The sequence below is a fragment of the Sturnus vulgaris genome, chromosome 14 (genome assembly GCF_052056855.1).
Source record: "Sturnus vulgaris isolate bStuVul1 chromosome 14, bStuVul1.hap1, whole genome shotgun sequence".
Classification (NCBI taxonomy): Eukaryota; Metazoa; Chordata; class Aves; order Passeriformes; family Sturnidae; genus Sturnus; species Sturnus vulgaris.
In genome coordinates, this window is record NC_142256.1 from 10,593,160 (window position 1) to 10,618,136 (window position 24,977).

At 55.9% G+C, this 24,977-nt stretch overlaps 1 protein-coding gene across 1 annotated transcript in view; it reads left to right on the plus strand.

The window, feature by feature from the left end:
* The window catches only part of EFNB1 (ephrin B1), a 45,057-nt gene extending 27,756 nt beyond the window's left edge, over positions 1-17,301 (plus strand). Inside the window, exons 2-5 of the mRNA XM_014887904.2 lie at positions 793-1,070; positions 14,715-14,807; positions 15,693-15,821; positions 16,784-17,301. Coding sequence (XP_014743390.1) covers positions 793-1,070; positions 14,715-14,807; positions 15,693-15,821; positions 16,784-17,172 — 889 coding nt within the window. The 3' untranslated portion in view covers positions 17,173-17,301. The remainder of the gene's footprint in view (positions 1-792; positions 1,071-14,714; positions 14,808-15,692; positions 15,822-16,783) is intronic.
* Positions 17,302-24,977: the final 7,676 nt, after the last annotated feature.

Below are 24,977 nucleotides of genomic sequence, written 5' to 3' on the forward strand. Positions count from 1 at the left end.
GCAGCACAGATAACTCTGCAGGAAGATCCATTCCCACCTTATCTCCCATCAGGAACGCGTTTAGTTGCCTACATCAAAGTAGATGATCTGCTGCTTCCCTCCTTGCTGCCCTAATCCTCTCCTTCACGCTGAAAAAACCTAATCAGTGCCTTGCCCCACCATAACGAGATCCGAATGTTAATTATCAGCATCTCGCCTTCCTACCCTTCCCAATGCCCTGCCTTCCAGCCCCGAATAGCTTTCCTCCCTCCTTGCTGCTCTCCATCCGGTCCTCCCACGCTCCTGGGCACGCTGTTGAGCCTGGCTCAGTAGAAGTTGTCCTGCAGGATGCTTCCTTCCCTTCCATTTAAGGACAAGAATTCCTCAGGGAGCCAGGGCGTGGACGGGATCCCTCCCTGCGCCCCATTGTCAGGACTTCTCCCTCTGCCTAATTATTGCCTGTCCCTGCAGGAAGCTCCTTGCCTGGCCGTCGGGCAGAGCCGCGGCGTCTCCCAGCCCTTTGTGGGAAGACTCATTCTCAGTTGGATGCCAGGCTTGGGGCTGAGAAGTGTGCCCGCCCTCAGCATGGCTGGCGAGCGGGACTGGCCCAAGCCAGCCCTGTTTTTTTCAGCAGGAACCTCTCCTGGCTCCATGGACAGGCTGGGGTGACAAGAGGAGAGTTTAGTTTTGATGTCAAAACCCATCTTACAGAGGGTTACAAAGTACAAAATACACGGTGTCAGTGTGGGGTGGGCCGGGCTAGTGTGGCCTCTGCTCCAGCACGTGGTAACCTCTTACCCTCCTCTCTTGCAGGTTCATGACTGGGAAGGGGCTGGTCATCTACCCAGAGATTGGGGATAAACTGGACATTATCTGCCCCAAGGCGGAGCCGTCCAAGCCTTACGAGTACTACAAGCTGTACCTGGTGAGGAAGGAGCAGGCGGATGCCTGCAGCACTGTCATGGACCCCAACGTGCTGGTGACGTGCAACCGGCCCGAGCAGGAGATCCGCTTCACCATCAAGTTCCAGGAGTTCAGCCCCAACTACATGGGCCTGGAATTCAAGCGGCAGCAGGATTACTTCATCACATGTGAGTCGCCCTCCTCTTCCTCGCTGCCAGCCCTGGCTCGGGAGGGCTCGGGCGCCTGGAGAGTGTCACCAGGCGCTTGTGTGTGACTTGGCCGGTGCAAAGAGCTGACATGGATGGAAAATATGTCCCGCTGGATGGGAGCAGGGGGAGGAATGTGTCACTGGCCGAGTGGGTCACTGGTCTCTAGCTGGCTGCTGTGCTTGTGTCCCCTGCCCTGCTCATGGCTGGGAGCAGGAGCACATCCCCATCTGGGGTCAGCCCTGGAGTGCTGTCATGCCTGGAGCCTATTTTTGCTGCCTTCTTTGCTGGAAGTGTTGCAGGGTTTTGCTTTGGGGCTGGGGAGAAAGAGGAATAATGATGCTTGTCCTTATTCCTGGGTGTTGCCTCCAAGAGCAGCCCCAGCACCAGGAAATGCTGGTGGTGTCCAGTGTGTGATGTGGTCAAAGTGGCTGAAAAATTCTGCACACTGGCTTGTTCTGTTTGTGTCTTTGTGCACCATGGCATTTTATGCAGGGGAGACAGGAGGCTGGAATTTTCTCGTTGCCTGTGGTCTGTGCGTGCACAGAAATGTATCAGCTTGTGCCTGCTCTGGTGTGGATGGAGGGGGCTCAGCCATGTCTGGGTAGTGCTGCCAGCTCTCTCTTTGTCCCCTCCCCTCCTCCTCAGCCTGGCTGTCCCCACCTGGCTGGGTGCACTGCAAAGGGCACGGTGGCCACGGCTCAGCTGCCCTCGCTGTGTGCCGTGGGCTCTGCGGCGAGCGGCCAGCACAGGGGTCACTGCCTGTGAGAGAGCGAGCTCCCAGCCGTGGGAGCCGTGTGTTCCTGGCTGGAAACAGAGTATTTTTAGCCTGGAATCTTTGGGAGGGGGTGGCAAGGCAGTGGAGACGGGGGGACTGTGCTGTAGCGTGGTGCTGTGGTGAGGCTGCTGGGCTGGATGTCCCCAGCAAGCCTGGCTGGGGCTGTTGGAATCTTGCAGCAGAATAATTTGGAATAAACGTGCTTCAGAGGAAGCAGCCAGGCCTGGCTCTGGCAGGTCAGCCTTGAGCCCTCATCACTTCTGTCATGGCAAATTTTGCTGGGTGGTGACAGGGACTCGCAGGGGACTCTGTTCCCTGTGTGGCTGTGGAGATGCCTAAGTGGCTCCTGGATGGTCAGCCAGGGAAGTTTCCCTAACAGGAGGGGTGACAGCAGGGACGACCTGGCGCCACAACCTGCAGAGCCAGCTCGGCTCTGTGCTGGCAGTGACTGCGGGCTCTGCAGGGCTGAGTCACTGTGGCCAGACCAGGCTCTTCCAGAGCAATGGTCACTGTCACCGTGTAGACACAGGGATGTGTGTCCCATGTCACCTGAGGGGCACCAGATTTGAAGCCACTGGGGGCAGGACACCCTGGTTCCAGCCCAGATGCCCCAGATGGGCTGGGGATGCCAAAAGCCCTGGCACAACTCCCGTGTAGGCTCCCATCTCCATTACCACAGCTGGCACCAGCCTGGTGGCTCTGGGACCCCAAAGTTCAGCCCTTCTGCCATCCTTCAGCTGATAGAAAGCTTGATTGAATACAAGCTTTGCCTGAAGTGGTCAGAAATTTGGAAGAGGCCAAAGTGCCAGGTTTGGGTCAGGCAAACATCTTGAAGCACTCGGTCAGTGGCTCCTCTGTGTTCAGGGGTCAAGTTCAAGCACTGACATGGTCATCAGGCTAATGAGGGCTGAAATTGGGGTCCTCCGAGCTACAGCCCGTGGGACTCTCAGGCTGCAAAGAGCCCTCAAAGAAAAATAGGCTCCCCTAAACGAGCTCAGGAGGTGAACAAAGCACTGAGGAGAAGAAATATGGGATCCCTGTTATGGTAACCAAGTCCATGAGGAAGGTGGAGGCAGAAGGATTTACCAGCCTCTGAATTACCCAAATTTTAAGGAGCTGTTTTGCATTTCACACGAAAACTGAAGTGAAAATCAACCTCCTGGAGCTTTGGGAGGTGCTTTCACAAGCGGCTGCCGGTGCATTGCCGACTCCAAACGCGGCTCCCGCGGGGCCCCCGTGGCTTTGAGCCGATGCCAGCTCCCCTCCAAGGCTGCCAGCACACCTGGGTCACTGCAGGTGACCGGCTCCAGCTCGCTGCAGATCCGACGGGACACACAGCCGGGATTTTGCAAAGACAGCACAGCCCAGCTTGGGAAATCCCGGCTGCGCATCCCGTCGGATGTTGGGCTGAGCCTTTTAAGCTCATTTTTCAATATAAAATCCTATTTATCCTCTTGTTTCCAGTTTCAGGCTGTGTAGGGATGCAGCGAGCGGGGGTGCTTGGAGCATCCCTGTGGGATACCCCCCCTCTCCTCAGGGGGCCGGCAGTGCCCTCTGCCCCTGCCTTGGACCGTTTCTGACTTTAATTTCTCTTGACTCCTCCAAGCTTTGATGCGAAACCCCTCGGAGCTGGGAGCTGCCAGCTGAACTTTGGCCCCTGGGTGGGCTGAGGATGCTCCTGTGATCTGGCCGTACCCTCTGCCGAGCAGCCCCAGGAGTTCTTTCTGCCAAGAAATAAAATAGCCAAAAAAACAAAGTCAAAAGTCTCCTGAGCAGACCACCCACATATTGTCTTTTTTTTTCCCCCCAATTTTTCTCCCCTCCCTTTCCACAAGCTTTGCCTGGACACACAAAAGGTTTTTTTTCTCCCTTTTCATTTCTAAGCCGAGGAAGCAACGCTAGAGCCGAGGGGAGCAGGGCGTGTGCCGCTCATCCCCCACTTGCCCCAGCAGCTGGAAAACCTCCTCACCGGAGCTGGGGGGCTTCCCAGGGTCCCTCCTATTCAGGACCACTCCTTGCCATCGCTTTGGATATGCCAAGTCTTGTTTAGGAGCACTTTTATCATGGAGGGACATGGCCCCAGCCCTCGGCTTAGCAATGAAAAGGCTTTTGAAAGCTGCTGTGCCCTGTCCCCATCCTCTCCAGAGCTTCACACCGACCCTTCCACACCAGCTCCAGGCTTTCCTTAAAAGCATTTTTACTCCTGGAGATGGAGAAGGAAAGGTGATGCTTGTTCCTAAGGCTTTCTATAAAGAACAAGATGCAGCCGCATCTGCCTGCAAGTCCAGTGGAGACAGAGGCTGGGGGGACACGTGGGACTCCAGCAGGACATGGGCACCACCCCCAGGATGAAGTACTGAGAGGGTGAAGGAGCTGGGAATTTGGGAATTGTGTGTTTTATATCATGATATGCTGTGGTTTCTTCCATCCCTGGTCTCCTGGGTGTTTCCCATTTGCCTTTGGTGCCTTGATGGGATTTCCTATCCCCAGTGTCCTGTCCCCTCCCTACAAAATACTTCCCACCGAATGCACTCTCCCCTGCCTGGTGCCTGCACTCCTGGGATGTCGTGGGCAGCTCCGGCCCCACCACAGCTTATCCAGCCCTGCAGGTTCAGCTCCCTCCACCTCCCCTCCTAATTCACTCCAGCTCCTAATTGCGTTTGCTGCTCCTCTTTGAACTTGCTCCAGTTTTACTATCTCTGGTAATGAGGTGCCTGGATAGAGATCCATTAATCCCCATGTCCTGGCAGCAGGGTGACGTGAGGAGGAGCTCCTGGAGTGGCTCCCTGCTATCCCACAGTTCTGGATCAGAGAATCAAAGAATAGTTTGGGTTAGAATGAACTGTTAAATGTCACCTAGTCCATCCCTGGAATTGTCTTATCCCTGGAAGTGTCCAAGGCCAGGTTGGATGGGGCTTGGAGCAGCCTGGTTTAGTGGAAGGTGTCCCTGCCCATGGCAGGGGATGAACTGGATGGACTCCCATAATTCCCAGCTCCTTCTCTGTTTTTTCTGGGGCTGGTAGTGGTCCTGGCAGCCCCTTCTGTGTTCAGTGGGGTGTGAAGACCCCCTGGCAAACCTTGCTCAGCCTCAGGGTGCACTCCAGGCAGCTGTTTGCAGATGTGGTAGTGGTACCGAGGTATTCTTCCAGGTGTTCTTCCTCAGTATCCAACCTGTCCCATGAGCCTCTTTAAAGCACAGAGCCCTTGTTTGATGACAATGCTGAGGGAAAAGCAAGGTCCTAGTAGATGTTTCCTCATAAATCCGAGACGTTTGCTGTTTATTGTGAGTCCTTAAGCCCTTCAATCCATTTTTGATGTAATAACGTCCGTAATCCAATCCAACGCTTTTTGGCAGCGGGATGCAGTGAGAGCGGATCTATTACCCTGAGTGTTGTGTTAAAACCCTTGTCTTGCATTTCTGTTTTTAGATGCAATTAGTCTTAACCTGGCAAGAGTTATTTGTTGTAAACCATCGCTGCTGCTGCGATGCGGCTTCGTCCCTGGGCCACGCTCTGTCAGCATTTTCCTGCAGCTCAGCATGGGGAAGGGGGTCACCTATACCCTGCCAGCTGCCAGGATCATCCTTCCTCCTCGGAAGCTTTTTTGGGACACGTTGCCATACTCGCTTTTCTGGCTGTGCTCCTCCAGCTTCCGTTGGTTTGGGAAGCCTTCAGCCTGTGCCAGCGCGTGTGTGCGGAGCCGCTCGCGCTCCTTCCTGCATTTCTTGGGATTTGATAAATTCCCTCCCTGGTTCCTTGGGCTGGGGGCTGTGCCAGGGGGGGCTTTGTCAGCTTGCCAGCTCTTTGCTGGTGCCATTTGAATGTGGCCACTTTCATGTGCTCCTCATCCTCCTTCCCACAACTTGTTTGGTGGAGGGGAGTTGAAAGCCCAAGGGCCGTTTGATGCCATGATGGGAGCTGTGAACTTCTGCTGATAAAACTCCAATTAAGCAGCTTCCTCATTCTTCACCCAAAGGGGCCCAGCTTGCGACACACCCGGGCCAAGCAGAGCCAGCCTGGTGGCATCCATCTGGTTTTGAGGCTTTGCTCCTCCATCCCCATCCCGCTGGGAGCCGCTGGCAGAGGATGGTGTTGCCGCGTGGGAGCCGTGGCCGGACACAAACGGCTCTAACGGTGTCCTGCTCCCGACTTCAAAGCCCAGGCCCTGGCCATGTCAAACCCAAATAATGGCCCTTAGACAACACGCGGTTCCTTGTCTTGCAGGCTTGTCTGAAGAGCGTGACCACAGTAAATGTGATTTTGTTGAGCCCTGTCCCTTAAGCCTTTGCCTCTTTTCTCTTCTCCTCCTCCCTCCTGACCTTTTCGGCTCAGTGCTGTCCCCGGACAGCCCCTGGCAGCTGATCTCATGGCTCAGCCTTTCACGGCCCTAATAGGGATGAAAAGCCCCCTCAGAAAGGGCCGGTGTCCCGCGCCCGGCCGGGAGGTAAATACCCCGTGCTTTGATCTGCTCTGGGGCCAGGGGGGCCCTGCCTGCCACAAACCCTGCCCGGGGGTCCCTGCCTGCCATAACCACCCACCCAGGGGTCCCCATGCCTGCTCAACTCCCTGGCTGCTGGGCAGCCCAGCTCTGCTTGGCACAGCAAAGGGCTCTGGAGCTGGGCACTGGGTGCTCTCTGCCTGGGAAATTGGGCTGGTTGCATCCCAGGATGCTCTTCCCCAGGAGAAGTGATTTCTAAGAGCATCTCTAACATTGTCACAACTTATTAGGAGAAAACAAAATGTGTTTAACTCCTCATTGCTCTTGAACACTGAGGTGACAGTAGAGATGCCGTGCGGGGTGATGGCAGTGAAGAGGTGACATCTCCCCCTGCATCACCTGCCTTACCCTGCTCTGCCCCCCTGTTCCTGGGACACTGGGAATCTGCCTGTCCCCCTCAAAAGTGCTCTCTTGGCAGCTGTGGTGAGATGCTCACACCAAAGCAGGTTTTTTGGTGCATCCTGTCTTCCCTTTCCTCATCCTGGCTCTTCCAGCCCCTGCTCCTCCTGCCATGTCTGCAGCAAATCCTAGGGCATCTCCTGGAGCTGCAGCTGCATGGATTGTGGTGGACCTGGCTCTTCAGTTATGGTCACCTCCTAGGACTTCCTCTGGGACACTGGAAGAGATTAAAATTGGTTGCTTTTGGATTAAACATTGAGTAGGAGACTCTCAAGGCAGAAGGAGATTTCAGCTTGATGAGGAGTTGAGACAAATCCTGGCATACTGGTGTGTCTGGGAAGCTGTGCATGGAAAAGTGCAGGCAGCTACTTCCTTGGCTTATTTTTTAAAATAACCATATCATAAAGACCCTTTCCCTGGGCTTTTCTCCTGGGATCCCTATTGCAATCCACTGCTCCTGTAGTGCTGGGAAGAGGCTTGTTGACATCACTGCAGCTCTGAACTGGTGTGGAGGGGTCTGTAATGGTGGATGCTGGCTGTGTGAGAGTGGGTGCTGGGACGTGGTGGTGGGTGCTGGTGATGGTGGGTGCTGGTGATGGTGGGTGCTGTCTGTCGGACCAAGAGCTCACTGGGGGCTTCAGAAAGCACCACCACACTTGGACCCTGAGATGTGCAGAGTGCAGAGAGTCTGACATTAATGAACTGTGACATGCCACCCTTTCCCATCCCTAATTTCTAGGGATCTGTGTCTATCCACTGTGGGACACATATTGAGAAAGTAAGAAAATTACAGCCTGAAAAATATTCCAGGCTGGAGCTTTTCAGCTCTGTTCCCAGCAGATAAGCTGGTCCAGCTCAAGGCTAGGGAGAATTTCTCCCAGGGTGATATCTTGGTCAAAATAAAAAGGAATTAATAACAAGATAGAACACCTGTTGTGGTGCGTGACCAGGCCCTGGGAATGGGGTGTCTTCTCTGAACCAATCACCTTTTCTCTACTCTTGGAATTGCGAGTCATGCTATAAAACCAAGTGTGTTTCTGAATAAACTTGTCTCTTTCTTCCTGTCATGAAAGACGTGTCTTGAAAGCTGTGCATCTTGTTTCCGTTCCGTTGCATTTAAAGGGTTAAAACCCCTTTCCACAGCTACAATCCACCCCTCAGCCAGACCACCTCAGGTGTGTGGCACCTTTAGCAGGTCACCTTTCTGGGGAGGATTGGTATCATCCTCCCTTCAAAGTCTTTTTGCCCCGGGATTGATGTTTTTGCTGCTGCTCTGTAATGCCTGAGCTCTTTGATCCCACCTGGCAGTGTGGAGTGGGAGTTACACACCTCATGGAGAGGAGGCTGCAGGAGCAGTGGAATCTGGGGGCAGATGCAGTAGGATCAGCTCTAATTTGGGGGTAGAGAGTCCCCTTCCTCCACTCATTACTCAGTGAGGAGGCAAATCCTTGTCTGGAGAGTCAGGGGTTTACTGGAAATTTCCAAACCCTGCTACTCAGGGTGTTGCTGGAGACTATTTGATCAATGCACTGGTGTCTGCCTGGAGCAGACCATGCAATCCCCAGGAGCAATGGATCATCTCCTGCTCCAGTTGTTGTGGGGTGCAGCACTGGGAGCAGAAAGTGATCCTGACCGAGCTGGGCTCTGATGGCTTCATGGCCACGCTGGGAGCAGTGCCTGGGCTGGCTCCTCTTGCAGGCAGGGGATTATTTGCAATTCTGGGCCAGGAGTTTCACCGATGTCACCTCCCCAGTTCCAGATATTCCTGGTGGTTATGCAAAGTTTGCCTGTAATTGCAGTGGGGTTTCCTCACGGCTGTCCCACAGCACCCAAAGCTTCTGTCCCTCCCCACTGCCTGGCACCTCCTCGGCTCCCTGGGCTCTCCCAGGCGACTGGAGCTTCCAAAAGATCTGCACATGAAGCTGTCCCTCTGTCAGCCTCTCTGTCCCTGATAACCTGAAGTTTTCTCTGAGCCCCTGGGAGCACGAATGGAGCCCAGCTCAGGTGGGCAGCTGGGGGATGGCACTGTCTCCATCCCCTTCCAAAAGGATTTCTCAGTCATCTCCCAGATGTTTTGCTACCTAACAGGAGAGATTTACACCCTGTTAAAAGGCAGTAAGTGCTTTCCTCCCCTCCTGCTCCCAGCGGGGCCCACAAATGGTTCTGGCAGAGCATCAGGTGGGGAATTTAGTGGCACTTTCATCCTGACCTGTCTCCAGTTGCTTGGGGCAACCACAGAGACTGCACAAATCACCTTCCTCTCCCAGTGACGTGCTCTTTCTTCGGAAGGGATGGACAGACCTGAAGACAAAGGGTTTATTTAGTGCCATGGTCCCCCTGAGCTGGTCAGGTAGCAGGATGGGGACACTGGGAGTTTCCACAGCTCATCCACATGAACAGTGTTGATGATAAAGGGCTTGAGTGAGTCACCGTGCTGTGGTCCTGCAGCCAAGATGTGCTTTCCAGCCTGGATGAGGTTCCCTGCAATCCAGCAGTGACTCTTAATTATGATACTAATTAGGGTTGGGTATAATTTTCCACCAGAAAGCTGTTTTAATGGGAAATTAGCTTTTCACTTAAGCATTACTTGGGTTAAAGTGTCTTTTTCCAGTGGATACTTAAGTGTTTGCGTGTTCTCCCTTTGCCCCAGGAAAGAATGGGAGAGAGTGGAGCTGTAGGGGGTGAGGATGAGTGTGGTGGATGGTGTCCTTCCTTATTCCAGCTGTAACTGTGAGTGTCCCTCTGCCCTCTATAAGGAATGGGGTTAATTTAACCCTTTAATTTGATTTTGGGGATGCTGACCCTGGCCAGGGAAAGCCAAACCCCACGTGATGGTTCTCATTCCTATTTCCAGAAGTTGGACTGGCGATTTTCCCACTGTGTTTGCTGGAGGAGGGAGTGTGAACAGCAGATTCCCAGTGCTCCGTGGGCTGCCTGCAGCGACAGGCTCCTCACCTGCCCTGTACAGCTGTGGGGAAGGACACAGCAATCCCAGCTGGCTTCATGGCATGGACCTGGGCCTGGCAGTGCCCTGATGCCAGGCAGGAGAGCAGAAGGGGCCCTCCCGCGGTCAGCAGTGCTGGTGGAGCAGCCCCCATGGCTCTTGTCTTTCCATGTGGTTGGAGCAGCTCTGGAGCAGCTCTGGAGCTGGCAGGAGTGGCTGTGAAACCCAAGCCTTGCACCTCCTGTGCTGTGCAGGGACGGGACAGGGCCGGGCTGGCTCACACAGGCATTTCAGGGGCTGCAGGGCCCCTTCCCGGCGCAGCTGCCTCGGGAAGGCTGGGAGAAGGCTGGAAGGAGGCTGGAAAGAGGCTGGAAGGAGGCTGGAAGGAGGCTGCCGGCCCCGCTGGCAGTGTGACAGTGTGGGGTGGGCTCCCTCTGCACAGCCCCTGCCCCAGTGCTGGCAGCAGCCCCAGCCAATGTGCTGGAGCTCAGGGAACGGGCTGGGGGATGTGTGCAGGGTGGGGACCTCGCGTCCCCACAGTGGGGCTGGCTAGGAAGTGACACCAATATTAATATTAATAGTACCAATAACGGCATGCCCTGAGCTGGAGCTGCATGGCCCTGATGCCTGGGAGGAGCAGGAGGAGGAGGAGCTGGGGCTGTAACCAAGCTGTGCTCCCCGGAGGCCCCAGGGAGTTGGTGTGCAGTGGAGCAGGCAGGTGCCTCTGCTCTGTGACCTGGAAGTGGCTCCGTGTCCCCTGGGGTGCCTGCTTGGGATGGGGGGGGAAGGAGCTCAGAGCCCTAGCTGGGTTGGGCTCCAGGGCAGCACCTCTGTGTCGGTACCGAGGGGGTGGAAAATCTGGAGAGGGGAGGTGGCAGGAGCTGGGATTTTATTTGAACTGCAGTCTGCTTGTGCATTCCTGCAGGGATCTCTGGCAGTGTCAGAGATGTGGGAGCACATCTCCAGAGTGACCTGTAGGGGCTTCACCTGTGCCAGGAGGGGCTTTCAGCCCAGGGGTGCCCAAGCTGGGCTGAGGCTGCTCTGCATCAGCTGCCCCTTGGCAGGGTCAGTCCCGTGGCTCCGGCAGGACTGGGGTCAGGCTATGGGGCACTGGTGGGATGCTGCCACCTCTCCTGAAGTGATGGAAACAAGAACCTTGTGCAAGATTTAGGAGTGAAGGGGTGGTGGGGATGGCGGCCGGGCTGTGGCCACGCTGTGCCTGGCTGAGGCTGGAGCAGGGCTGAGCTGCACAGATGGAAGAGTGATTAAGAGCAATAAAAGGAAAGAGACTTGGATTCGCTACAGTCTCAGCACATTAATTGTGCTTTGGGGCCCAAATCATAACGCAGCCCTGCTAGAGGGAATCCAGCAGAGAAACCAAACATCTCACTCTGGCCAAGGCTGACCATTTAAGAGACCCTTGCCTTCATCTCTTGCCAGGTATTACTTCCAGCATCTCCCATCTGCCAAAACCCGAGTTCTCCTTTGAAATATTTTTAGGGGAGGGAGAAAAGCTCTGGTGACACTGAGTGCTGGCGCTGGGGAGGCAGCAGGGGCAGCACATGGCATTGCTGGCTTGGAGACCATGGGGTTGTTGGGGGTCTCAGCCATCTGTCCCAGCTCCGTGGTGTGTGTGTGTCACTGGGCTGGATGGGCGTGTGGGATTCCAGGAGTGGAGGTCCTGACTGGCTTCCATGGTGGCTGAGCATCTCCTCTAAATTGACAAGCAATTACATGGTTAATGGTATCACTGTTAAATCCTCATCACTCAGCAGCCCGGGGCTTAATGCTCCATTAGGGCAGAGGCATCTGATGGCTCTCCGGGCTGGGAGCGGCCTTTGGAAGTCAGCCTTTGGAAGTCAGCCTTTGGAAGTCACTGGCCAGAGGTTATTTTTGCTCTCCTACTACAGCCAACCTACGAATCCATCCAGAATGGAATAGGGCAGGAGAATGTTCCTATACACTCAGTGTTGCTGGGGCTGGCTGGATTGAGCCTTGCTGGTGTGGCATGGAGAGGTGACAGCGTTGTTTGAGAGCTGCCATTTCCTATTCCATGGGTATTCCCAGCTCCCTGCCTGACTTCCTTTGTCATGTCACAGCTCTGCCTCCTGCTGCTGCCCTGCAGGTGCCTCTCTGCAGCTCGGGGCTCCCCCAGCTCTCCTGCAGCCGCTGCCTTGCCTGTGGATTTAACATTTTCCTCCCTGGGTTTTTGACTCTGGATTCCATCTGCTGAGGATTGGTGGTGTCACCACGGCTCACCCTAACCGTGGCAGTGAGTGGCACGGGCACCTGGGGAATCCATCAAGTGCCACCTGGATCCCAGTCTGGATCCACTGGAGCTGGGCTGAGCTGAGCCTGGAGCCTTCTGCTGGGAAAGCAGGAAACAGAGCAGGAGGAGCAGCTCTTCATCGCTGGGCTTCACAGAGAATTGCACTGGAGGAGCCTTTCCTGATGGATAAAGGATCTGCTGCTCTCACATCACCCTACCCTGCATGTTCTCATCAAACTCTCTGGACTCTGCACCATTTTCATGGATTTGGGGATTTAGGATTTTGACTTTTGGAAGTCCAACCAGCTGTGTGGAGCATCCAGCTTCTCTCTGGTCCGTTGTGGATTTACAGACTGTGGAAGCTTATGTCCTTGTTTCCAGAGGCCATTCCAACACCATCACTGTGGGTTTTACAAACGTTTTTCCTTCTTTTCGTTCCCTCAAGCAACTGCTTCATTTTTCCACTTGGTTCCCTCTCAAAGCTACTTCCTCCCTCATCATTTCCATGGCCAGAACAAGAAGAAACTTTGTGTCCAAGTGTGGGGTGGGAAGAAGGATGCTCAGCTGCGTCCCTTCGTCCATCCCTGGGGCTCCAGCTGCTCCCTCTGTCCTCTTTGGACCTTTATTATTTTTGTTGTATGTGGATGGAATGTCTCCACACTTATTTGGAGGAACTGCTTCCTTTGTGGGATCTTCTGGTTTCCCCCACTTGAACCACGCTCGCTTGTTACCTCATTTTGTTATAATTAGTTAATTATTTATAAATCAGACCTCGTGAGGCCTCACAGGGACTGGTTTTTACAGACTGCTGCCTTCTCCCTCGACGGATGAGCCTCTTCAAGATGCAACAACCCATGGCATGGAGCTGGGAAGCTGGGAAACAGTTCAAGGAGCTGCTTCAGGGCTGTGAGCTGGGATGGATCTGCTGATTTCACCCCCAAACCGGTGCCTCCGGCTTGGGAGAACTGGGCTGCCGAGCTTTCTGCTGGAGTTCACTCCCAGTGTGTTTTTATGGGGAGTCTGAGCTCAGGTCCATCCTGTTTGGATTCCAGAGAACTCGTGCAGGCTGTCGGGGGCGTTTCTCCACATTCCCAGGCGTTTGCGTGGGGCTCGGTGCTGACAGTGCTGCTGCTGGAACGGCCGCCAGCAGCTCCCAGCTGGATGCACCATCCCAGCTGGATGCACCACCCCAGCTGCATGCACCATCCCAGCTAGATGCTCCATCCCAGCTGCATGCACCATCCCAGCTAGATGCTCCATCCCAGCTGCATGCACCATCCCAGCTGCATGCACGGCTCCATCCCGGGAACCGCTGGCAGGGGGGACCCTGCTGTGGGAGAGGTGATAACTCAGCAAATGGCCCAAGGACTTTCTGATTAGGAAAACATTTGCTGGGGTTTCAGGCAAGAGCTTTGATTGCATAGAGGTGTTTGGAAAGAGCTGATGGACTTGGAGGCTGCTTCCCAGCAGGATCTGGGTGTGCTTTGCAGAGTATCCCAGCTCATGGAGGCACCCAGCCTCCTGCTGTGGGAAGGCAAATGTGGAAAAATGACCTTGCTCCGTACTCAGCCTCTTCCTGTCCCCTCACCAACACCCAGCGGGGTCCAGTGGATTTATCCCAAGTTTCTGTCAGTCACCTGCCCTCCCAGACCTGCTTTTTTGCAGGATGGGGGCAGGAATTGGGCTGCACAGGGAACCTGAAACCCCAGGGCTGAGCTTTGGCCTTGAGGCTCGGGGAGGTGTTGGCTGTGCGGTGCTGGCCAAGTCCTGCCTTGTGTCTGGAAAATTATCCCTGGACTCCTTGATTCTCCATTGCATTGCCTTCCCCAAGCTGTTGCTGAGCTCTTCCCAGGTTTCCCTGCTTCCTTGGGTGAATTGATCCCTGTGGTTGGATTTGGTGGAGCACTGGGATGATTTGTGTTTGCTGTGATGGAGGGAGGTGATGGGGGGTGGGAGCCATCCTGGTCCCTGGGCAGATCTGGCTCCATGCCAGGCACAGTGACCACATCCAGGGCCCTGGCGGGGTCAGAAAACAGTTTTTTGAGTCTGTTTAGCAGAATCTGCCATTTAGGCGCTTAATCCTGAAATCCTTGTGTTTGGGTTTATTCTCTCTTGTGTCCCTCCTGCCCTGATCCCCGCAGAGGGCTGGAGGATGGGGGACCTTCCCTGTGCTCCCATGGGATCCAAGGGCTGAAAACTCCATGCTGGCTCCAGCAAAAAGTTAATGTGAATTTAAGTGACTTCTGCCCTGCAATTAGAGCCCCCAGAGCCCACTGGGGCTCTGAGTTTACATTCTTCACCGAGGCACAGGGTGTAATTAGAGATGTATAATTTAAACTGTGCATATGCAAGTGTTCCCATTCTGCACCAGGAGCAAAGGAAATTATCCAGGAATTAAAGGGGGAGGAGGGTGCAGGCGTGGAGAATGGCTCACTTGTGTGGATGTGGCAGTGAGAGGAAGCTGCAGGGATCATGTCCTCGCTGCTGCAGGCAGCTTTAGAAGGGGCAGGAGCTGGGAATTCGGTGGGCTCTGGATTGGGGTGTGAAGATGTGGCTGTGATGGGGGGTCAGGAGTGAATACCTGGGGTAGGAGGTGCCAGGGGATAACTGGGACCTGCTTGGCAGTGCCAGGGGACAGTGGAGACCTGCACAGTAATGCCAGGGAGCAGCAAAGAGCTGCCCAGCAGTGCCCCTCCAGCTCCTAGGATCCTGTCTAACATTCCCTCTCTTTTCTTGCAGCCACTTCCAATGGCACGCTGGATGGCCTGGAGAACCGGGAGGGAGGGGTCTGCCAGACACGCTCCATGAAGATTGTCATGAAAGTGGGGCAGGGTGAGTCCTCCTGTTCCCTCTTCCTCTGGGGGATGTGAGAGTTCAAGATTCCAGGGAAATTGAGGCCAGGCCAGCTGCTCATGGGAACACTCCTGGGTTAGTTCGACAGAATTTCAATTTTAGGATCTTTTCTCCTGCCTTTTTTCTCTTGCCAACATGGTGCATGTGTGGAGCACTGGGGTTGAAAGGGAACGATTGTTCCCGGTTACCTTGTGGGCCATATCCCAGTGGGAAGTGAGCTGGGCACAGGACCCATGAGTCCTGTGAGTGCCTCGGGGGGCTGGCACAGGCAGTGCCCCTGTGACTTCCCAGGCATCCAGGGGGGGGATTGTAGCTGGCCAGGCATCAGGGATTGGGCTTGGTGGCTTTCAGCTGTGGAGGCCACCAGGCTGTGGGGACTCTGGTGGCAGTGGGACACAAAGGGTATTACCAACGAGGTCTTCTCGTGGAGCTCCTGCTCCCCACCACCTCCATCCTGAGCTGCTTCCCCACCCTAGTGATGCCCTGGGCTCATTTCAACCCTGACTCGGATGCGCAGCTCCTGATTCTGCTTTTCATTATTGTGTTTGCACGTCGGGGCCAATATTTATAATAAACAGGCAAAGCTGTGCTGCAGCCTTGGCCTCCTGCCTTCCCTTCCTCCTGCTGCCCGAGCAAGAAACCTGTCCCAGCCCACGCACGGGAGCTCTGAAAACAGCAAACCAGGGAATTAGGGTGGGGACCTGCTTCCCACAAGCCCTGGAGCAGCTCAGCCTTGCTCTGTTGCTCTGGGCATCTCCCAGTGCTCCTGTGCCCCTTGGGAGTGGCTGACAAATGGGGGGAACAAGCTGCTACCTTCCAGGTTGCATCAAGGCATCTCATCCATCCTTCCCTCCCCTTTCCCAGATCCAAATGCAGTGATCCCAGAGCAGCTGACGACGAGTCGGCCGAGCAAGGAGTCGGATGACACCGTGAAGATCGTCACACAGAGCCCACGCAGCAAGGTCCCGGCAGTGGAGGAGCCTGGTAAGCCAGGTGGGTATTCCAGGGATCCCCAGGAGAAGGGTGGGGCTCTGCATGCCATGGGGCCAGTGAAGCCCCTCCAAGCTGAGCTTGTTTCTTGGATGCCAGGGATACCAGACTCTCCGGATCTAGGATCTGGGTGGGTTTGCCCTAAGTGTTGTGCCCATCTCTGCTGTCCTGCTGCAGTCCCAAGCCCAGGGTGCAGAGCAGCTCGGGTGTGTTTTCCCAGCTCCTGGCAGAGTTTGGCAGGGAAGTGCTGTTTCCACACTCTTCCTCCTCCTCCTCCTCTTCCCATGTGTTCCTCTCAGTACATCTGAGAGGGCTTGGAGGAGGTGAGGTCCTCGGCTGTGAGAGCCCTTTAAAGGTAGTTTTCCTGAGTTCTGATCCCTCTGAGAGCAAAGTGGAATCAGATGAAGCTGGGAAGAGTCTTTGTTTTCTTCCTGCCTGGATCAGCCCCTGAGTGCTGCCCCTGCAGGGGCTGTGGCTGCCCTGGCCCAGGGGTCAGTAAGTGGAGACTGGGGGGATCTGGGTGTCAGAGCCCATGTTCACCAGGGCATCCCAGTCTGTTGTGGGGAGTAAAGGTTCCCCAGATCTGGAATGGTGTCATGTGGCCATGATCAACACTCTGCTCCATAGGCTGGGAGATGGGGAGCAGTGGTGCAGGATGGGGAACAGGGCGTGTGGTGGATGCCTGGAGCTCTGTGAATGCCTGGAGCTCCTGCCTGCCCTGCCCAGTCCTTCCCAGGGATGTGTGGGTCTGGCTGGGGTGGGAAGGAGGGGGAGCAAGTGCCATCCCCTTGGAGGTGGGGGGCTCCCCTCCTTAGGAGCATGGGAGGAGAATGCTGTGCTGAGTTTGGGGGGCAGAGAAGGCTTCCAATGGGCAGCTCATCCCCCTGCTCCACAGGTGTGATCCATGCATGGACAGGGCACAGATCTGGTTGCCTCTCTGACCCCCCTCTCCCCTTGCCTTGCAGGCCCCGTCAATCAGGACGGCCAGGAGACCCAAGGTCCCAGCGATGGCTTCCTGAGCTCCAAGGTGGCCGTGTTCGCCGCCATCGGCGCCGGCTGCGTCATCTTCATCCTCATCATCATCTTCCTCGTTGTGCTCCTGATCAAGATCCGCAAGCGGCACCGGAAGCACACGCAGCAGCGAGCCGCAGCCTTGTCCCTCAGCACCTTGGCCAGCCCCAAATGCAGCGGGAACGCGGGCTCGGAGCCCAGCGACATCATCATCCCCTTACGGACTACAGAGAACAACTACTGCCCGCACTACGAGAAGGTGAGCGGGGACTACGGGCACCCCGTCTACATCGTACAGGAGATGCCCCCGCAGAGCCCAGCCAACATTTACTACAAGGTGTGAGGAGCAGCCTGGGAAGGGCCGATGCAGCAGCGCGGGAGCGCCGGGCGCGGGGCTGGCGCCGCAGGGAGGAAGCGAAACGTCCCCACCCCGGCACGGTGCAGGCAGCGCCGGGAGCGGCGCCGGGGAGCGGAGGGCTCAACGCTCACGTGCTGATTCTCCCCTTTGTATTTAGTTTTGTAGTTCTCAGCTTTTGTAATCCCGAGACTCTGAGGGTGAGCCTTCAGCCTCCTCCTCTTCTTCTCCAGACTGTGGCCGGCCGTGGGGGGGCGGGCGCCGTGCCTTTCCGTGCTCGGGACACCGCTGGCAAACCCGGAGACTCCACCTCCCCTTTGTGGTTTGGGATTTCCCCGCGTCACCCCTCGGGCCCTGCAGGAAGTGCCCGCCAGCGCTGCAGGGTCCCGGAGCCTGGAGCGACGCCGGGGCCTCGGTCCCAGGAGCAGCGAGCGCACAGGGGGATGAGGAGGAGGAGGATGCTTTGCCAAGGTGCCAAGATGCAGACAACTGTGCAGGGAGGAAGCTGGCAAACCCGATTTACTACTACTACTATTATTATTATTATAATTATTTTAATTTTTTTGTAACATTTTTATTTTTGTGAATTCCGGGCGGGACTCCGGCCCGCCACCTCCGGGCACACGCCGTCACCTCCTTCCAGCACATCATCCTGCCGGCCACGGGGCAGATCCCGTTCCCCCCACAGCCCCTGGAAACTTTTGTGTTCGTAGCTGTTGACTCTTGTTTTAGTCTCTTTATAAAAAGAAAGAAAGAAAAAAAAAAAATTCTATCTCCACCCTGTCTCAAGCATTCAGTGCGTGAGGGGCTGGACACTGCTCCTGCCCCACGCAGAGCAGCTGTGGCCTGGCAGCTCTTCCCGACCCCTCTGGAGCATCCCACTGTGGAAAAAAAGCCTTTGGCTTTCTATCAGGCTGAGGCTGAGCCTGCTGGAAGCAAAGTAGGGGGTGGCAGGGGGAAGCTGCGGCCCCTCCCAAGCTGGCCATACTGCAGGTGGTTGTCCTTGGAAAGGAAAACTGGAAAACAAAGGTTCCCTTGCAGCTTGTGCCGGGGGTTTCAGGAGGAGGCTGGTGCTTGGGACTGGAAGCCCCCAAGAGGCTGGAGCACCAGGCTTGGTTTGGTTGGAAGCTGAGCCAAAGGCTTTTCCATCCTCCTGGTTTACCTGAAGAATCCAGTGCCCCTCAGCAGGACCTGCTTTGGGGACCAGCCCCTGCTGTGCCTGTTCCTGCCCTGCTCCTGGTGCAGGAGCATTCCCTGTCCTGCCACCTCCCAGGGGTCCCAAGCCCGGGCTCCCCTGCCCTTGCCTTGCCCATCTCCTGCCCCAAACTGGAAGGGGTTGAGCCTGGCTGGTGGGATCATTCCAGGCTTCCTCTTCCTGGGAGGAGCCACCAGCCCCACGGCGGATGTCAGTGAGCCCAGTGGGGCTGGCAGTGCCCTGTCACTGCCTGTGCTCGGGCTGTCCCCCCTTCCTCATTTTCTTTTCCTTCCAGCAGTAGCTGCTTTTGCTCAGGGAGCAGGAGTGGGGCCGACAGGGCTGTTCCTGCCCGGGCTGTTCCCGCCTGTCCCCAGGGCCCCGAATCCCGCGTTAGGAAGTGCCCAAAGAGCGAGGGAGCTGCTCTGCTAAAGTGCCTTGACAAGGAGCGGGCGGGGGCGGGGGCAGAGCAGGGACAGGGGACCATGGACTGGGAGGATCCGGTGACTTGGGGGGATCCAGTGACCCGGCTGCTGTGCTGGGGTTTGGCCCTGAGCGGGATGGGAGCATCCTGTGGTGTCACATTGTTGGGTTCGTGGTTTAGGGCAGGAATTTGGGCTGGAGCGGAGCGGGGTGTCCCAGCTCCCCTCCTGCCCTTGGCATCCTGAGGTGGTTCTGATTCCAGGGCCCAGACTGGCTGCTTCCCTCGGGAGAGATGCACCCCAGTGGTGCTCCCCCCACTTCCCCATCCCAGCACTGCTTCCTCGTGTAGCACCTTCCATCCCTCTCTCCTCTGTGGGATCCACTGCCCATCCTGGCCTGGGAGCCGCCCCCACCAGGACCCCCATTCCCCGATGGGGAAATCCCAGAGAATCGTGTCTTAAAAAAATCCCCTTTCCCTCTTCCCCCTGCCAAACCTTAGCCTGTGTTTCCCGAAGTGGGCAGAGCCCTGGCTGGGTGGTGGTGGCAGTGGTGGTGGTGACAGTGACAGTGGAATCTGTTAGGAATAGTGACCGGAGTGCAAGGGGAAGTGAGGGGACGATGTAGTTTTGGTTTGGTTTTGGTGGAGAAGGGACAGAGTCTGGCCACAGGTTGTACCAGAATTGATCTGACAGTGCTGGCGGCTTTTCATGGTGGCCATCCACAGCTGAGGTCTCCATCAGTCCCACTCCTGCTGCTGGGAACAGCTGCAAAACCTTGTAAATATGTGAAGAAATGGTGAAATCAGAACTCATGGTTTTTGCTGAGCACCTCGGGCTGCTGGGTCCTGGATCAGAGTGTGTCCCTCGGGTTCTTTTCTTGGAAAGAATTGAAATTTGGTTGATTTTTCCTTTTTTTTTTTTTTTTTTTTTTGGATTTTTTTGTTCCCCCCCTCCTTTTGTTTGTGTAAATACTAGTCTTTTTTGGAAAAAATAATGTAAAGATGTTTTGTATAAACTCCGAATTATTTTCTGGTTGCTTTTTCTTAGAAAAACAAATGAGAACTTAAAAAAAAAAAAGATGAAAAAAAAAAGAAATTTTAACCACAAGAACGGGTGTAAAACATTGTCATAGAGCTCAGCCTGGAGCCTGTGGGCTGTGCTGGAGTGTAGGAACTGCCGGGATTGGGACTGGGGACCTGCCCTCGATATAATGCAGGATCAGATGGGCTCCAAGCAGAGAGTGAGGCAGGAATCTGGGATTCTGTTCTATCCCAAAATCTGTGGCTCAATCCCAGTGAGTCCCAGAGTTCTGAGCCCTGCCCTGGCTAAGGGCAGAGACTTGGGGACACATGGTGACCTAAAGGAGCATCAAATTTATCTGCTTTCTTATCTTTAACCAAAAAATCTCGGACTTGGGGATGCAGAACTCAATGCAGGATCCTGAGATCTTGTTCTGCTTTTCTGGGCCTGTGGGGCTGCTGTTGGTGCAGATCCCTTTCCCAGCTATCCCTGTTTCCTGGTTGCCTATTTTGCCAGCTCACCATGGCCTCATGTCTTCTTGGTGCCTGAGCTGGGGTGGCTTCTCCTCAGTGCAGGGTCCCTGCCCAGGGGTGGTGGCCATCCCTGGAGCCATCTCCAGTGTCATGTGGCACTTGTCGTGGGCAGCTGGAAGGCTTCAGGGACTGGGACTAGTTCTCCCAGTTGCTTCCAGAAGCTGGGCTATGAACCTGCATTATATCGACAGAGTGTTCCTGGGAGGTTCCAGAGGTGCTGGAGCAGGGATGGACATCCCTCTCCATCCCTCTCTCCATCCCGTTCCGGCAGCACCACACCCTGCCCGTCCTCACCGCGCTCCCACATTTCAGAGCTGTGCCACCTCCACATCCCACAGCGTCACATCCGCGCCGTCCCCTGTCCCGAGGGGCCCGGCCCTGCCATCAACCAGCCGGGGCTGCCGCTGCCCCACCCCTGTGCCACCCCCGGAGCACCGGGCTGCCGGATTTTCCCTGTCCGCCCTTCACTGCCCTTAGCCCAGAGGTGGATGCGGAGCTGCAGCCGGGTGTGCTCCTGTGCAGGGCACAGGGCTGGGGCCGAGCGGGAATGGTTGGGAACCGGGCACGGAGGGAACGAGGCCCCTCTGTGCTGGCACCTCCTCGGCTTCAGGGGCATATCCTGGCTCCAGCCTTGGCATCCCTGTGCTGGTTGATCCTCCTCGGCTCCTGGTGGGGCTCCAGCGGTGCTGGGATCCCCTCGGCCGCGCTCCCGGCGCTGCAGATTTTCTTTCTTTGTGTCATGTTCCTGGTTTTGATTCCTTTCGCCTTCTCCCAGCTCTCCCGCCCAGTAGCATATCATCGGCATCGGTAACAGCTCTGTGGCAGCTGAACTCCATGGAGCCGTGATGGAACCTGATATATTGTTAAATAAAAGGGTTTTTTTCCTATGGAATCCTGGCTGTCTCCCGTGTGCTTTCTTCCTGCCCCAGGTTTGAAACTGCAGCCTGAGCTGAAGAGATCTGGGAAGAACTGGCTGAGACAGATCCTCACTGGCTGGTCCTATAGGGACCTGGTGGGTTTGGTTTCGTTGGGAAAAGTTTGGAGATTTTTGTCCAATATTTACAGCATGAACTTGAGATTGAATGAACTCAGGGTTGGATATGGTTGAGCCACTCCATGGATATGGTTGGACCTGGTGATCTGAAAGGTCTTTTCCAATCCAGTTGATTCTGTGTTTCCATGGCTCTGTCCCTGCAGCTGGAGGCTCCTGGGGGCCACTGGGTTCCACTCAGGCTTGAGGGGCTGCTCCTGCACTCCGGAGCAGGCAGAGCCTATTGGGAGCTGCTGGTGGGTGGCACAGGACAGGGATGTCCCATTCCTGGCAGGAATGAGCCTGCTCCAGATAGACACATGGAAAAGGAGGAAGGGAGTGAGGCCAACTCCTCCTCACCCTGGAGTTGCTTTAGGGGTGAATGGAGTCATGGAAGTTCCTGCCTGGTACAAACCACACCTGCTCCAGTCCAGGTTGTCCTGTCAGGAATTGTGGGAGCTGGATTCTGGGGTGACCACTGGCGTATGTGAAGGAATGGGTCTGGTTTATGTGATCTCAAGAGTTAAAATGGGGCTCAGGCACCAACCAAGAGAGGCTGGAGAAAACTCATCCAACCCAGAGGGGTGAGGTGAGCCTTGGAGATGGAACACAATAGGATAGTTCAGAGCTGCTTGGGCACAACCAGAACTTCCAGGACCATGCCAAGAGCGTGCTGGAGTGAGCAGGGAATGCCAGGATGGGGGTCGGGAATGGGGGAGGCCCTGGGGTGCACCAGCCAGGCTCAAATGTGGTTTGCTGGTTTGAAAATCCTCCCTCTCTGCGTGCTTTGATCCCAGTGGGAATGAAATAAGGCTTTTAATTCTAAACAGCTTCGCTGGGCCCTGGTGCCCGCAGGGAGAACTGGAAGTGCCAAACATGCTGGGACCTGCCAGCAGAGGGAAAAGTGCTTTAACAGGTTCCTGGAACCCACCCCCGGCCGGGAGCAGGAGCATGGGAGGGTCCCCCTGGCTCCGGGGCTGCTCCGGGTGGGACCAGCACGGGCTGGGGGGTGCAGAGCCTGCCAGCCCCACGGCGTCACCCCTGGTGCTCCATGGGGTCACTCCTGGTGCTCCATGGGGTCACTCCTGGTGCTCCATGTGTGTCCCGAGGCAGCTGCAGAGAGGTTCACATAGGGCAGGGATGTGCTGGAGCTGCTTCTCCTCCTGATCCCACCCCAGTGCGAGAGCCTGCAGAAGTCCACATGCTGGGAATGGTTTCGTTGGGAGCACCCTTGTCCCTGTCTGTGCTGGGAGGGGACATCAAACCCTCGTGCCAGTGCCCACGGGGACATGGTGGCTCTGCTCTGCTCCCAGCGGCCAGCTGGCAGTGAGGGATCGGCAGGATCCTACCCAGGAGCCTCTGGATCTGGAAAGATCATTAAAGCTGCAGAGCTGCTGATGGTTTTGGATGTCCATCAGGACTGGAGGAGTTATTTTAATTATTTCACATAAAGGAGCTTTTTGTCGAGTTTATTAACTCGCCCTTGGCCGGATCCCACTCGGGAGTGGAGCAGCTGCCAGGTCAGCAGAGCTGGAGTATTTGGGGGGATTGGGATGCTGGGGGTGGCCATGTCCCTGGTGCAGGAGCATTTAGGGGGTTGGGATGCTGGGGGGCACCGTGTTCCTGGTGCAGGAGCTTTAGGGGGATTGGGATGGCAGGGTCACCTCAGGTGCAGGAGCAGTGTATCATGGCCAGGGTGGAACCCCCATGGAAAGGGAGCCCATATGGGAAGCACCTGTATGGCCTGATTAAGGAATGGGAAGCTCCAAGCCCCTTGGAGGAAGGTGAGCAGGGAATGATGGATCTGTAGCACTTCCAGCTCCAGTTTGAGACCAGGCTCAGCTGGAGATGGGACATTGGGGCTGCTGTGGGGCTCAGAATGAGCTCTGGTGTGGGGGAGCATGAGGCAGGACACCTTCAGGACTCCCAGAACATCAGCTCCATGTGATGGGGCTGTGCTGGTGGCACTGGTGCTGACAGGGTGCTCTCCCTCTTCCACTCATCCCCTCCCTCCTAATCCCAGCACTGCCAAGGCATTGCCGTCCCGGGAGCTTCCCACTCCCCTCAAGGCCCTGAGCAGCAGTTGCTGCTGCCCATCCATGGACGAGCTGGCCCCAGAAGGTAGCAGAGATGGAGCTGGAGCACCAATGTCTCCAGCCCCTGCTCTTCCCAGCCTTGGCTGTATTCCCTGGATCTCAGCAGGGCTGAGGGTGAACAGGACAATGTAACCCAGGTTTCCTTTCCAGTATCACACCCCATTCTCCCATTGCTGCAGCCCATTCCTGGCCTCATCCACCCTTCCCATCCCACTCAGCCTCCTCCTCTGGCATTTCCACTCCAAGGAGAACATCTGACCCCCCCCCCAGCCTGGAAGGGGCTGGATAACAGCAATTCCTGTTCATAAACCTTGGCTGGACCAGCTGTGGCCAAGATTGGGAAGTTTATCCTTGTTTTCCCTACAGTATATCCAAAATAACTAACAGGTTTTCCTGGTCAGGCGCTGGGCTTTTCCCACAGCCAGGCTTTCTGCTGCATCCACTGGCTCGTCTGCACCTGGTTTCCAAGGAGAGGAGCCTGGAAGATCCATTAGGCTGTCGTGGAATGCAACGAGTCCCGCGGGCTCCGTAATAAGAGCAATAACGGGAATGCACTGGGGGGCTGTTTGTCACAGGGATGGGATGGGATGGGATGGGATGGGATGGGATGGGATGGGATGGGACAGGGATGGGGACAGGTAGAGGATGGGATGAAGATGGGAATGTGGATGGTGTTAGACACTGAATGGGATGGGAGTAGGGGAAGGGTGAGGAAGAGAAGGAAAAGAGCACAGCTGGCGCTGGCAAGGCAGCGGGTCGGGCTCCAGCACTCTCCCTGCGTTCCTGTGCCACTGCCAGCCCCATCCCTGTGCCAGGGCAGCCATCTGTGCCCGAGGCAGAGCAGATCCGGGCGGAGCGGGGCCGGCGCCGCTCGCACAAAGGCCCCGCAGTTGGACCCAGCGGAGCTCAAGTGCTTGGAGAAAAGCGTCACACGCTGCCAAGGTTTTTCCTCCGCAGGCAGGCCCCGAGCCAGCAGGGATGGTTGCAGCCTTTTTCCCCTGGCAGCGCTTCCAGCATCCTGAAAAGGCTCTTCCCTGGTCATATCCCAGCCAGCAGGGATGTGCAGAGGCTCCTGTGATTGACCTCCCTGGGTTTGCCAGCAACCCACTGGGATAACCATGAGGAAAAGGCTGGGCTGGAGGGCTCACAGGGCTGGAAAAGGCAGAGGAGTGTGCTGGGAAGCCATGGGGGAATGAAGAGGAAACTTTGTCCCAGTGAAACAGGGAGCTTCGGGATAAATCCTGTAGGTTTTGGTTCGTTAAGAAGGAATGAACACAGCTCTACAGCAAACATCAGTTAATTATGTGCAAGGTTTTAATGTTGCTGAAACACAACCCTTGGAGAGGGTCCCCCAGCTGCTGGAAAGGGGTCTGAAGGAAACACAGAGCTTTTCTTTTTGTTTTCGGTGGAGGATGAGAGAAAAATGGGAAATATCAGTGCTGTGGCCACCCTGAGAGCTGCTGCTGAGCCAGCCCAGGATCACACTAGTGTTGGGGTATT